General features: G+C 37.1%; 1 protein-coding gene across 2 annotated transcripts in view; it reads left to right on the top strand.

The window, feature by feature from the left end:
• The window catches only part of LOC109304921 (25-hydroxycholesterol 7-alpha-hydroxylase), a 204,960-nt gene extending 193,657 nt beyond the window's left edge, over positions 1 to 11,303 (top strand). The window contains exons 5-6 of one of the 2 annotated variants that reach the window (XM_019527726.1): positions 151 to 329; positions 4,600 to 11,303. In XM_019527726.1, coding sequence (XP_019383271.1) covers positions 151 to 329; positions 4,600 to 4,896 — 476 coding nt within the window. In that variant the 3' untranslated portion in view covers positions 4,897 to 11,303. Of the gene's footprint in view, positions 1 to 150; positions 330 to 1,242; positions 2,203 to 4,599 lie in introns of those variants that run through there. The other variant, XM_019527727.1, reaches the window with a different exon arrangement.
• The last annotated feature ends 250 nt before the right edge of the window (positions 11,304 to 11,553 follow it).

The raw sequence follows: 11,553 nt of genomic DNA, 5'->3' as shown, positions 1-11,553 counted from the left end.
CCCCAGTGCTCTGGGAATTATTACCTCCTCATGTTGTTTAATTTGTGAATTTTCCCCCCCTTTCCTAGACCTGTAGAGATTCAGCAGCTGCACCCACCCAGCCATCTTCCATATTTTCATGCTTCTTTCCCCCTCTTTGTTTGAATGCAGAGAGTGCTGTAAATGAGAGTTTACGAATGTCCTCATCTTCCATCAATCTTCGCCTCTGCCAAGAGGATTTTATTCTCAAGCTTGATGGGAATCAGGAAGCCACCTTAAGGAAAGGAGACTTTGTAGCCCTTTACCCTCCAACTTTGCACATGGACCCTGAGGTCTATGAAGATCCTAAGGTAAACATTCAGCTGGTGCTACTCATCATACTTCAGGCACGTTGCAGCAGCCAGGCCTTTTGTGATAGTTTTTTAGCGCTGTTCTTTCTTGTGGAACAAATCTTCCTACTTTCAGATGTATTTTCTAGGGCCCTGTAGGTCAAAGGATTCATGGCCTGAAGAGAGAAATATGGTGATGAGACTGACTGCTATTGCTTTCAAAGAAAATGACAATTGCACATTGACCACCATAAACTTTAGGCTAAATGTGGGTTTTGTTTGGCAGTGGATCATTTGATACCCAAGGAGGGCTGAATAATGGAAGGTGGTTTAAACAGCAAATAATGTGGGCCATTTAGCTAAGTGTCCCCAAAGCATCATTGACTCTCTAAAGCTCTATAATAGCAGTGTCTTACTTGAACCGTATGCTTTTTCACCTCTCTTCATGGGGATTCACCCCTTCTTGGTCAATTAATATGGTGTTGTGAACTTGAAATTGTAAAGCTGTTGCTCTGCAGTGATGCTCTGAGGGTAATTGTGTCATCTCCTTGTATTTTTTTCTGAAGCTCGAGTTAATGAATATCAAAGACTGGAAATTAATCCACCCTGGCTCAGCCTTAATACGGTTTCAGAAGTTTACCACCTGCATGCAAATTGAATAGTCGTATTCTCCCATAGATTACACTGAAGCATTGTTGTTATTAGTGTAAAGTGCCATATAGAAACTGAGATTCCACAAAATAAGACCATCAAATGCCTCAAGCATCTTACAGAGGTATTGGTTTATAATTAAATCATTTTCCACCTCCCATTTTTAAGCAAGTGATCGATTTTCAATAATATTAGTTTGATTCTTGCTAAAAAAAAGTTGTGATGCATTCTAAATCATAGTTAAACTTCAAAATGAATATTATATTTCTTCATATTTTTTTAGAAAACTATGACTTGAATGACATGCAAGACCAACTTTAGAAACACAGCTTCTGGAATTTTTGTTTCTAGGAAAATTTAGAAATAAAAATGTGCAAATCTGAGAATAGGACTCTCCTATCCTTTTCATGTTGGATAGTATCCTGTTGCAGAATTCATTGGGACTAGTTGTGGAATAAACTACTACTCAGCAGGATTAAGGGCATTAAAAGACTGGCCTAAAGAACTGATAAATAGAAGATTGGCCACAAATTTAAACACTGTAACTATGAAAATAAAAAATGGTGCTCAGAAAAAAACATATCTTAGTTTTCCTTTCATACAAGAAAGGAAAAGTAAGGTTATGTATAAGCTTATGTATAAGTATTTGTTAAATTATCCAAAGGTTTACTAGTATGTAATGTTTTAATTAAAATCTAAAACTCATGAGTAACTTTTTGCAGTGTCTTTATCGTGTAGAATGTTTTTAATGTCATAAGTCCATTTCTGTATGTGGATTCCCATTCAGAGGCTGTCCAGGGAGCAGTTGAATACCTCCCATGCCAAATAATTGTCAGGAGGTTAGCGTGTAATTGTGGATGGAGTGTGTTTGTTCACTATTGTTCTGTTTAGTTTTTGCAATATGGCTTTAATTCAGATACTTTGCCATTTTGATGCTAAATGAGTGATCCACACATTGCAAACCACATTGATTTCAACATATGGACCTTCTTGAAAAGTCAAAAAATAACTGTTCTGCTTTGTTCTTGAATATTCAGTGTACTTTAAACAATATCTACTGTGTATCAGATGGAGACAGATTCAGTGTTATGACAGAGCAAGTTTGGGTTTGCTGTATATTTAATGGACATGGTAGGTTAAAAAGGTGTCCTGGGAAAATGGGCAGCTTAGTGAACTGTTGCCTCTGAAGACTTAATAGTAAATTCAGGCCGCAACTAGAATGAACATAAATGTAACCGGCTATCTCCTTTATCACATCCCACAGCCTAAGAAAATGAACAATAATACATAGGCAAGTGGCCTTCTAAAACTTAAATGAGCCTAAGTCTCAGAAGTAAGCAAGGGAATCCCATGTAATAAAATATCAGATAAAGAATTCTGTATCGTAACTTCCCAGACTGAGCCATATATTATCTGTAGGAGAGGAAAGCTTAAATTCAGTCACATGAGTTTGTCTACTATTCAAGTAGAGCTGTCAAGTTGGACAACCACACAGTGAGGATTTTACCTCTTGTTTGTACTTTGTCTCACTTATTCCACCAGTACAGAAAAAAGTGAACCCAATTCTATTACCAACAATTTTCCTTAAAACTATCTCTTTGCCCAGGCAACCCAAGAAAACCAACCCAAATTTATGAGATTTATAGGCGCACACCTGGATATCACACCATTATTTGTACTACCTGTTTGGCTGTAGTTTTGTGGTATTAAAATGTTTTCTCTTTTTCTAGACCCGATACAACAGTTATCTTATCCATTTCAGCCTTGAAATGGCTCACAAGGAATACTAAGAAAGTACTGGCCTGTTACAGTATGCATCCCTAGATCTTTGATCTCAGGAGAGCCAGTGCTTTGGAATATACATAATTGGATAGCTAGATTTTAAAGCTATTACAATTTGTGCATAAGACGACCAACAGTTTTTTCTACATTAGTAGGATGTTTATATTAAAAATGTGGGGTTTTTTAATATCATATTTTGGATTTTCAGTTTTTACTGGGTTATTTCAAATTGAAAAAAAAATTACCAAAAAATTAGCACAGTTCTTTTTTGCTGTGATTTTCAGAGAGGTCCAAAGCTTTGATTTTTCAGTGCAAATTGGCATTTAACTCTATTAGGCAACTTGAAAAATCCAAGTCTATATCCTTTAGAAAAGTAACTGCCCAATCTTTAGCTTGTGAAGTTACATATCCTTGTCTGTTATGTTCTTGTTAACACAATATGCAGAACTTCTCTTGGACTGCTTTGCTTCCCACCATCTCTACTGCTTGCTTAAGATTTTTAATTTTCCTGACAGCCAAGAAGTCCTGTGGACTACAGTACTGAAGACTCTGATCTGAGGGGTAGGAAATGAACAAGTAATTGGGAGACTTGAATCATCTACCATCATTGATTATTAATGATTAAGATGGTCAAGGAAACTGAGTCATTTTGTTTTTCTCTATAGGCTAAGCATTATACAGGAGAGAGAGAAAATGTAGGGTGTGATTTTTTTTTTTTTGCATTTTTATTGAAATATCATATAATCATTAACTTTGCTCTTTTGTGTAGAGCAAATGTTTGTGGATTGTCAAAGATGTGCTGTGTTCAGGAGTAAGCCCTTTATAACTGTTATCAATATTTCTATCATCTAAGATGGTTTCTGTCTGACTGACTTGTTCCTATCCATCTCTCCATAGCTTGCACTATAGCAAATGTATTCAAAGCAGGACAAATGCTAATGAGTGACCATAAGCAGGAAGTGTTTTGTCATTTTCATTCAAAGCGTGCATGATGATTTCATAAATGGTTTAATTCACCATGGACTGAGCTAGGATTGCCAAATCTTCTTCATTCACAAACAGGAGTTAGCTTTAAATGATGACCCCGATACTAAAAGTCAACAAAAGGCTATTAAATTGACGGAATCTTAGTTACAAGCTAAAATAGCTGGGAAAAATGTTACAAGTCCCTATACTTGAAAAATGCTTGCTGTTATGACACCCATTAGATTTTTGTCTTGCATTGCACACATCTTTTTCTATGCCAGGATACTGAAATTCTGATGTGAGGAAGTCATGCAGCGACTACCTTCAACTGAGAAAAAAACTGATAGGATCTTATCAGGATTGATTCCTGAAAGGTCCACACCACTGAAGGAAAGGAGTAGACTGAGCCTCCCTTTGCCAAAAAGAACAAGATCAATATAATGCATGAATTTATGGGCAGTGGAAGAATTTGGTATAGGTTACTGTTATGAATAATAGGTGTAGTGCCTTATGTATGTATGATGCTTTACCAAACACATTTATCCTTCTGTTATGGTTTGTTATCTCTGTCTCAAAACGTTCATAGTGTAATTACACTACATACAAAGTGAGTATTCAGGTGGTTGAGATATGGGAGTTTAGTGAAGAAGAGCTAAGCAAAACACTGGGTTTTTTAGGAGTGATTTTGGGGTGGGGGTAGGGAATGACAGTTGTTTTGAAAGTTGAAAAACTCATTTTAAGGGAATAGAGTAAAGAAATTAAGTTGATGGCTCCTTGACTTAGCTTTTAAACTTATTTCAGGGTTCTAGACACATCAACACACCCTCTTTCAAATGAAGCAGCTGATATAACTGCTTCATTAATTTTTACAGTCTTTCTCTTTTATTTTCAGAAGTATAAGTTTGATCGGTACATAGAAAATGGCAAGAAGAAAACTACCTTCTACAAAAGGGGAAGAAAGCTGAAATATTTTCTGATGCCTTTTGGCTCTGGAAGCACCAAGTGTCCTGGAAGGTTCTTTGCAGTTAATGAAATTAAGTTGTTTCTTATTTTATTTGTGACTCATTTTGATGCAGAAATAGTGGAAAACAAGAACCTAGGATTTGACAACAGTCGTATGGGGCTTGGTATTCTCTTGCCAGACTCTGATATTGCCTTTCGCTACAAGCTAAAGTCTTTGGAAGAGTAAGCTATTGTAGATTTAACACTAATCTAGATTTTTGCTTTATTTTTTCGTTCTGAATTTTCTTGGTATATTTTTTCTCATTCTGGTTTCACGTCTGTAAGAGAAATTGAATAATGATTACCATTTAAGGGCTGGAGGATCACTTCCACAAACACCAATAGAAAAGAGCAGGAATGGCTGGAAATTGGTAAGGGGGCATGGAAGAAACAACTGAGACAATGCCCCCCTGAACAATACCTCAGTCAGCAACAGGAGCCACTGAAAGCCAGTCTACACTACACCTCTTATTGTAATATAGGTTTTTTAATTCAAGCAGTAGAAGCTCATTGTTTTAGATCCACAGGTTTAGGCCCTAAACAAGTACCCTTCTGAAGACATCAGTACAACTAGGTAAAGAAAAATGTTACTGAGGGGTAAGAGAGACATGTATAAAGACTTTCTACCAGGGAGGAGCTTCTACTATCTATTCTGCCTCCGTGGTGTCAAGACTTGCAACAAAATTCTTTGAAGACTACACAAAACTTAATCTTGTGGTTTCCTTCTCTTAGAGGGTCAATGTTCTCTTTTATAGCTCCCAAATGTTTGTGGGGCATATGGAAAATTCAAATGGCCCCTCAAAACACCCCTAAACTAACAAAAACCCCTTAGAAAAAAATAGTATTTTTTAAAGTTAGAAGACCTAAACAAATCCTGTGATTCTGTATCTATACCACTGAAGTGCTGGTTGAGGTTCTCAAAGGCTCCTGGGAACCCCTAATAAATGATACCACTAAAGGAGAGGCGAGGTGAGGTTTTTTTCCTCTCTCTCAAACCCCATGGGAAAGGTGTCCTTAGCACCTCCTCTGTCCCCACCCCAGTAATAAGTGTCTTAAGATCATAGAGATTGGACACTGTGCTTCACTACCAATACATCTACATATTTTTCAAGAGCAACATATAAATACCCTTTGTGTACTGATTATAAGTCAACCCTGTGTGTAAGTTGGCTTATTTTCTGTTTCAGTGTTATAAAAACAGTTTTTTTCTCTGAATAAAAGTCAATAACTGCAGATAAAGATCTCAAACTGAAATTGCCTTTTACAAGGTCCCATAGGAGAATCACAAAACTAAGGACAGAATCCAAAGGCTTAAATATGCTAAAATAAAAATGGCATTGAAAAGATTTCTAATTTGGTATTATTGCATATGCAAGAAACACTGTATGTTTTTCACATGCTACATGCTCCCTAAATAAGACATGCATCTTTTTTATTTTTTGGAAGACAGAATGTAGGGGAAAAAAAAGATTTTTCCAGAATCCGTCATGGCCCACAGTTGGCTCTTTCATGGAGATGCCATGCTTCAAAATGCCTGCCAGCTTCTCTCTCTCTTCCAACAAGTTGGGGGAGGGGGAGTGGGGGGTACAAAAGTAGACCAAGTTAGTTGTTAACCCTTTCACAGGCACTCAAACTGGAAGCAGCTCAACCAAATATTGTTTCCAATTTCAGAGAAGCTGAGAAAGGGTCAACACTGCAACACTGGACTGTTAAAACACTGGACTGTGCCTGTTCTGCTTGCTGACCGGGAGAGAGAAGCTGGAAATAACTACGAAGCACAGTGTCATCATACTTCTACTGTTCCATGCTTTTCAGGGGGGTGAAGAAAATGAGCCCTGCCCTCCCCCCCCCATTAAAACATGTCACAATTTTGGAGGGCTGATTTTTGGTGGAAAAGGGTGCATGCAGTACATGAGGAAAAACACCACTCTAAATACAGAAATCCAAACTGTCAGGGATCTGCTTACATGTTGGCCTTGCATGCATGTTGACTGTGTTTTTATGGGCCTTTTGGAAGGAAAGAAAATGTCAACTGATATAATCAGTACAATATGGTAGTACTATCCAATGCACTGGTTAGTAATCCGTTCTCTGTGATGTTGTTTTTCTCTTCATTATGGCTATTTTAAAGTAAAGGAGAAAAAAAACAACAACTCAGTTTTAGGCTCCTTTGGTCTTCACTACCACCCCCAGGAAATACAACTTCTGGCACATGGTACTTTTCATAGGGAAATGGTTTGAGATAGTGTCTTTTTACAATGTTGGGGATGTAATACTGGTTTATTAGTATCTTGTGAAAGTGAAGTGTGCTATTTGCACACCATTGCAGTAAAAATCTACTGCAATTATAGTGCCTATCCAACTGCCATTCAAGTCAGAGGGAAGATTCTGTTGACTTGAATGAACTTTGGATGAGACCTACACAGTCTACTGCTTTGTCTGAACCATTAAACTGTATTTGTATATGAGCCTGTTTAAAAGACACCATCAACTTAACAAAAGACTTCCACTTAGCCTAGCCTGTTGCCTGTAATACCTTAGATTATTCAAACTAAATGATACTAGAGGAGAAAGAAATGTTGTGGTTATTGTATTACATTCATTTGACAACTGTTTCCAGTTTCTCTTTTGTATATCTTTTATAATAGCAAAAAGGTAAAGATCTTCTAGGACAAATGTGGTACTTAAAATACTTTACAATCATTTTTAAATATGACTAAGTTACAAATTGATGGTGTCTTTTAATCTATGTTTGGAAATAGAATACTGTCCCTACATAGTGTGAAGTAGTCTGAATCACTGGCTCCTATTTGGGTAACTTCCTTTAATTGCTTAATTCTACATTCCTCGTGTTATTTCGTGATAGTTAAAATGTGTGGAATTTGTGTAAAACTCTATATTATTAAGACAAGTTTAGAAAACTGCAAGCAACACTTTTAGTACTTATTTAGTTTTACAACAATTAGCTGTTTTCCCTTTTCTTCTTTTTAAATATTTCAAAGTTATTCCATTGCTTGAAATATATTTCTGATTGTTCTTGACTTGTCAAGATGTTTATTGTGGCAGGAAATCCTAGAAAGTCATCTGTCATCCACGAGTAGTATCTTTGAGCCATGTACCCCATCTACTCCCTTCCTGAATGCCCGCTTCCCCAGCTACAGGGATGTGGTGCTACACATATGCCTAAGGCCTTAAACATATACATGCCACTTACAGAGGTTAGACTGCAGACATGTTGGAGAGCCATGTCAGCACATAAAGGTTAGTTTGGGGAGCCAGCCTCTGCTCCCTTCCACATGCCGATTTGCATTTATCTCTGTAGTAGTGAGACTAACCCTCCACAGAATTGTTGTGGCTACCTGGATGTGAAAAGGGACAGAACAATATTAATACAAACACAATCTTAATTTGTGACTCATGGAATTTGAGAACATAAATTGTGGAAAGTTCTTCAGGTGTATTGAGTCACTTAAGATTAGATTTTCAAGTACTCATTAACTTGTGCCTTTTTCGGATGGTACCAAAAGCCAAAGGTGTCCAGAGGTGTAAGCACGCACAACAAAGCTTGAAGGGAAGCTTCAGAAACTCTGAAAATTAAGGCTAATGTGTCTCCATCTAGTGGAGCACGCAAAGCTAGTGGATGCTTTTAAAAATGCTGGCTTTAAATTCCTTGTGCCTCATTCTCCCACTTCTTTAGAATAGAGGAAAACATATCCACCTTTGTAGAGACCTTGATGAAAACCACTACCTAAATACTAATGATTAAAATTATTTGGTTTTATTTTTACTTGAGATCATCCAATTATTTGTGTAAATAGTACACCACAAGTAACCATTACCAGAAAGGCTGTCAACGATTCAAAAGCCATATTCCAAATCCTCTGTGAAGAAAAGTATGTTTTTGTGAGAGATGTTGGGGAAACATTTTTTTCTTCATATATAATATCAGTGTCTACAGTGTTGGAGTATACTCACATTAAATAGGCTTTGCAGTTGATTAAATGCCTTAACTTTGCTTCAGTATTTAATCAACAGCAAACACTGGTTATGGCTTTGTATACTGTAGCACAACAGAATAAAATCTGTTTTTATGTAGATCCTCTCACATTGAGATTAGTTACTAATGTAGTGACTCTGTAGGCAAACAGAGTGGCAATTATATACTCAGCCGTAGCTCACAATCCAGCTTAGACATTAGAACCTGTTTTATTGAGAGAGAGAAAATGTTGACATCATTATAGTGTTGACTATATTACATTATTGCTTAAATGTAAGCTGTAAAATGTCTCATGCCACAGTTATGATAAATCCTTCTTTGGCATTTCACTTTGAAACAAATTTGAAGCAACTGTGAAAATAAAGTAGGTATTTGTTTTAAACAGAAGAACTTTTTGAATCATACTGTGTTTTTAGGGTTCTGAATTGCATGTTCCAACATAATTTAGAAGGACATAATGGGACCATGCCCAAGATGACTAGAAATTGTTACTGATTTCTGATTAATCACTGATTGGTTTATACAGTATCTGTTCAGAAATAAAACAAGGGATAGAGAATCTGCGAACAGGCATATATAAACTAAATATAACTTTAGGTTACACAAATGCCAGGCTATAAATTTGGGAGTAAGGGTTCAATTCAGCAAGGTACAGAGTACTGTCTACATTTACTTATACCAGTATGAATAAAGAATTCTCTATATCTCACAAGACTTGATTTAGAGTAAAACTGCCCACCGTTTTTGTTAAATAATCAAATGAATAAAAATTAAACAAGGCAGAGAAGTTCCTTTTCTAACTTGACCCAGACCTTCCTACAGTAGTAATCTGTGCTATTTCAGGAATTTGAAAGATGTTCTAGTTCACAACTTTTGCGGCCGTCTAACCACCCAATACTGTTTGTTAAGGGCTGTAGTTCCCTGGTGAGGTCTCACCCATGAACTATCTCTAGACTCTAGCAATGATTCACTCTTGTATTTCAAGCTATTTGACAAGTATGGTCCCCACCAGCACCATTTCAGCACATGCTCTTACTATGAGTAGATGCTGGTAAGGTGAATCCCCCTCTCCCCTAACCCACCTTTTAAAAGGTGGAAAGAAGGAATATTTGAGCCAGTTACTCTTCTGGATCATGCTTGCTGATCAGAAATGCTGACTAAACAAGGTCTGCAGCGAACTGAGCCTGCTGCCACTAGCCAAAACAATTCACTACCTTCCCACAAATAACCCAACATCTACCACTCCTGTTGAAACTGGAGTCAGAGCCTGTGGCCCACAGGATTTCCACCTGGGGAACCGTGGGAGCTTTCAGTTACTGGGTATGAAATGGACAATCCCCTAATGAACTCCCACTGGTCTCAGTTAGATGCATGGCTGATTCTTTAGCCGATCACAGTGCATTGAGGAATTCCACACTTGCTGCACGAGGCAGGATGTACATACAGGTATCAATCTATCAAGGGTTTTCAGTGGCATCTTGCATCACAGAGCCAAAGTTCAAATAGCATTGGGGGTCATTTTATCCAAAATAGATAACTTGCCCATATAGGGAAACTGTTGCTGTTTACAACAATGAATTGTCCATAATACTCCAAAGTCATCAAGCCTTCTGCTGTTTTGGCATCCTCTTGTTATCTCCAGAGATAAACAAGAGGCCACTTAGGCCTTGCAGTGTGGTGAACATCCTTTCCATACATAGGACTCCTTCCTTGCCTGTTAATGTTGTTTCATATGTCAGCCAGGCGGGGTGCACAAGAGCTCCTCAGTTCACTGGACTTTCTGTTTTGTGACAGGGAGGGATCCTATGGGGAAATGATGTACTGCCTCAGCAGCTGTAAAAGTGAAACTGCTGATCAGCAGCAGCCCCCTGGTGCAGTAACACCACATTGACCAGAGTGCATGCAGGTGCTAACTTTTCCCTCAATTTTTTTTGAGAGAGAGCAATTCTCTGCCTATACACAAGCAGTTCATATTTAAAATGTGAAAGCTGTAAGCCAACAGAGTCACTTCTGGGAGCAGTCAAAAGAGTCTGATATCTTTTTAAAAACGTTTTTCCACTTATAGAAGTGAATTCTTCATTATCAAAATGTGAGCACCAGTATTGGACACTTTTATTTCTAAACAATGTTTTCTTTGGTACTGAGCAACATTGTAAGCTACCGTATAGTTTTGCACAAAGTAGAGTGCTGCCATATATGATTATATGAATGTACCTGTTTGCAAATTATATATTTCAATTGATATATTTCTAGCAATATGTTTTTAACATGCTAATAAAGACCAGGTAAGAAAGTGTTCCTTAGTTTACTACCCTAAAGTCACTATAACATAGTTCACTACCTTACACAACTCTCAGAATTGCTATTTTTATGAGTAATCACTAATCTGTAAACTTTACTTGTATAAATAGCCTTTATTTCATTATCATGGACCATTCTTCCCGTCAAAAGATTGTGAATTGTTCTTAATTCCATAAACTGACATTTGTATATAGAACAATGGTTAGATTCTGAATTTAATATCTTATAGGAATTGTATATGTCAAAGATGCTATAAAATTGAATACATATATTTTAATAATAAATGACTTCCTGTGATTTTTGTTTTTGTTGTTGCAATTGGTTGATCTTGCACTTCTCATAACTATTGCTTTCAATTTTTAAAGTGATTTATTCAGAATACAGCACTGTACAGAATACTGTACTGTTCTGGTACTTGATCATTGGAAATATTTCTCTCTACGGAAAAAAAGCCTTGTGTCAGTATTAGCTTATGATAAGTAATGTGCATGTAAAAAAAAGAAAGTCAGTGCATTGAACCTTGTCAGGGTTAAACCAGTCCTGATG

This window comes from Gavialis gangeticus, unplaced genomic scaffold (genome assembly GCF_001723915.1).
Source record: "Gavialis gangeticus isolate Ggan-Ray unplaced genomic scaffold, GavGan_comp1, whole genome shotgun sequence".
Taxonomy (NCBI): domain Eukaryota; kingdom Metazoa; phylum Chordata; order Crocodylia; family Gavialidae; genus Gavialis; species Gavialis gangeticus.
The sequence above is the reverse complement of the archived record's forward strand: the minus strand, read 5'-3'. Positions and strand labels throughout refer to the sequence as shown.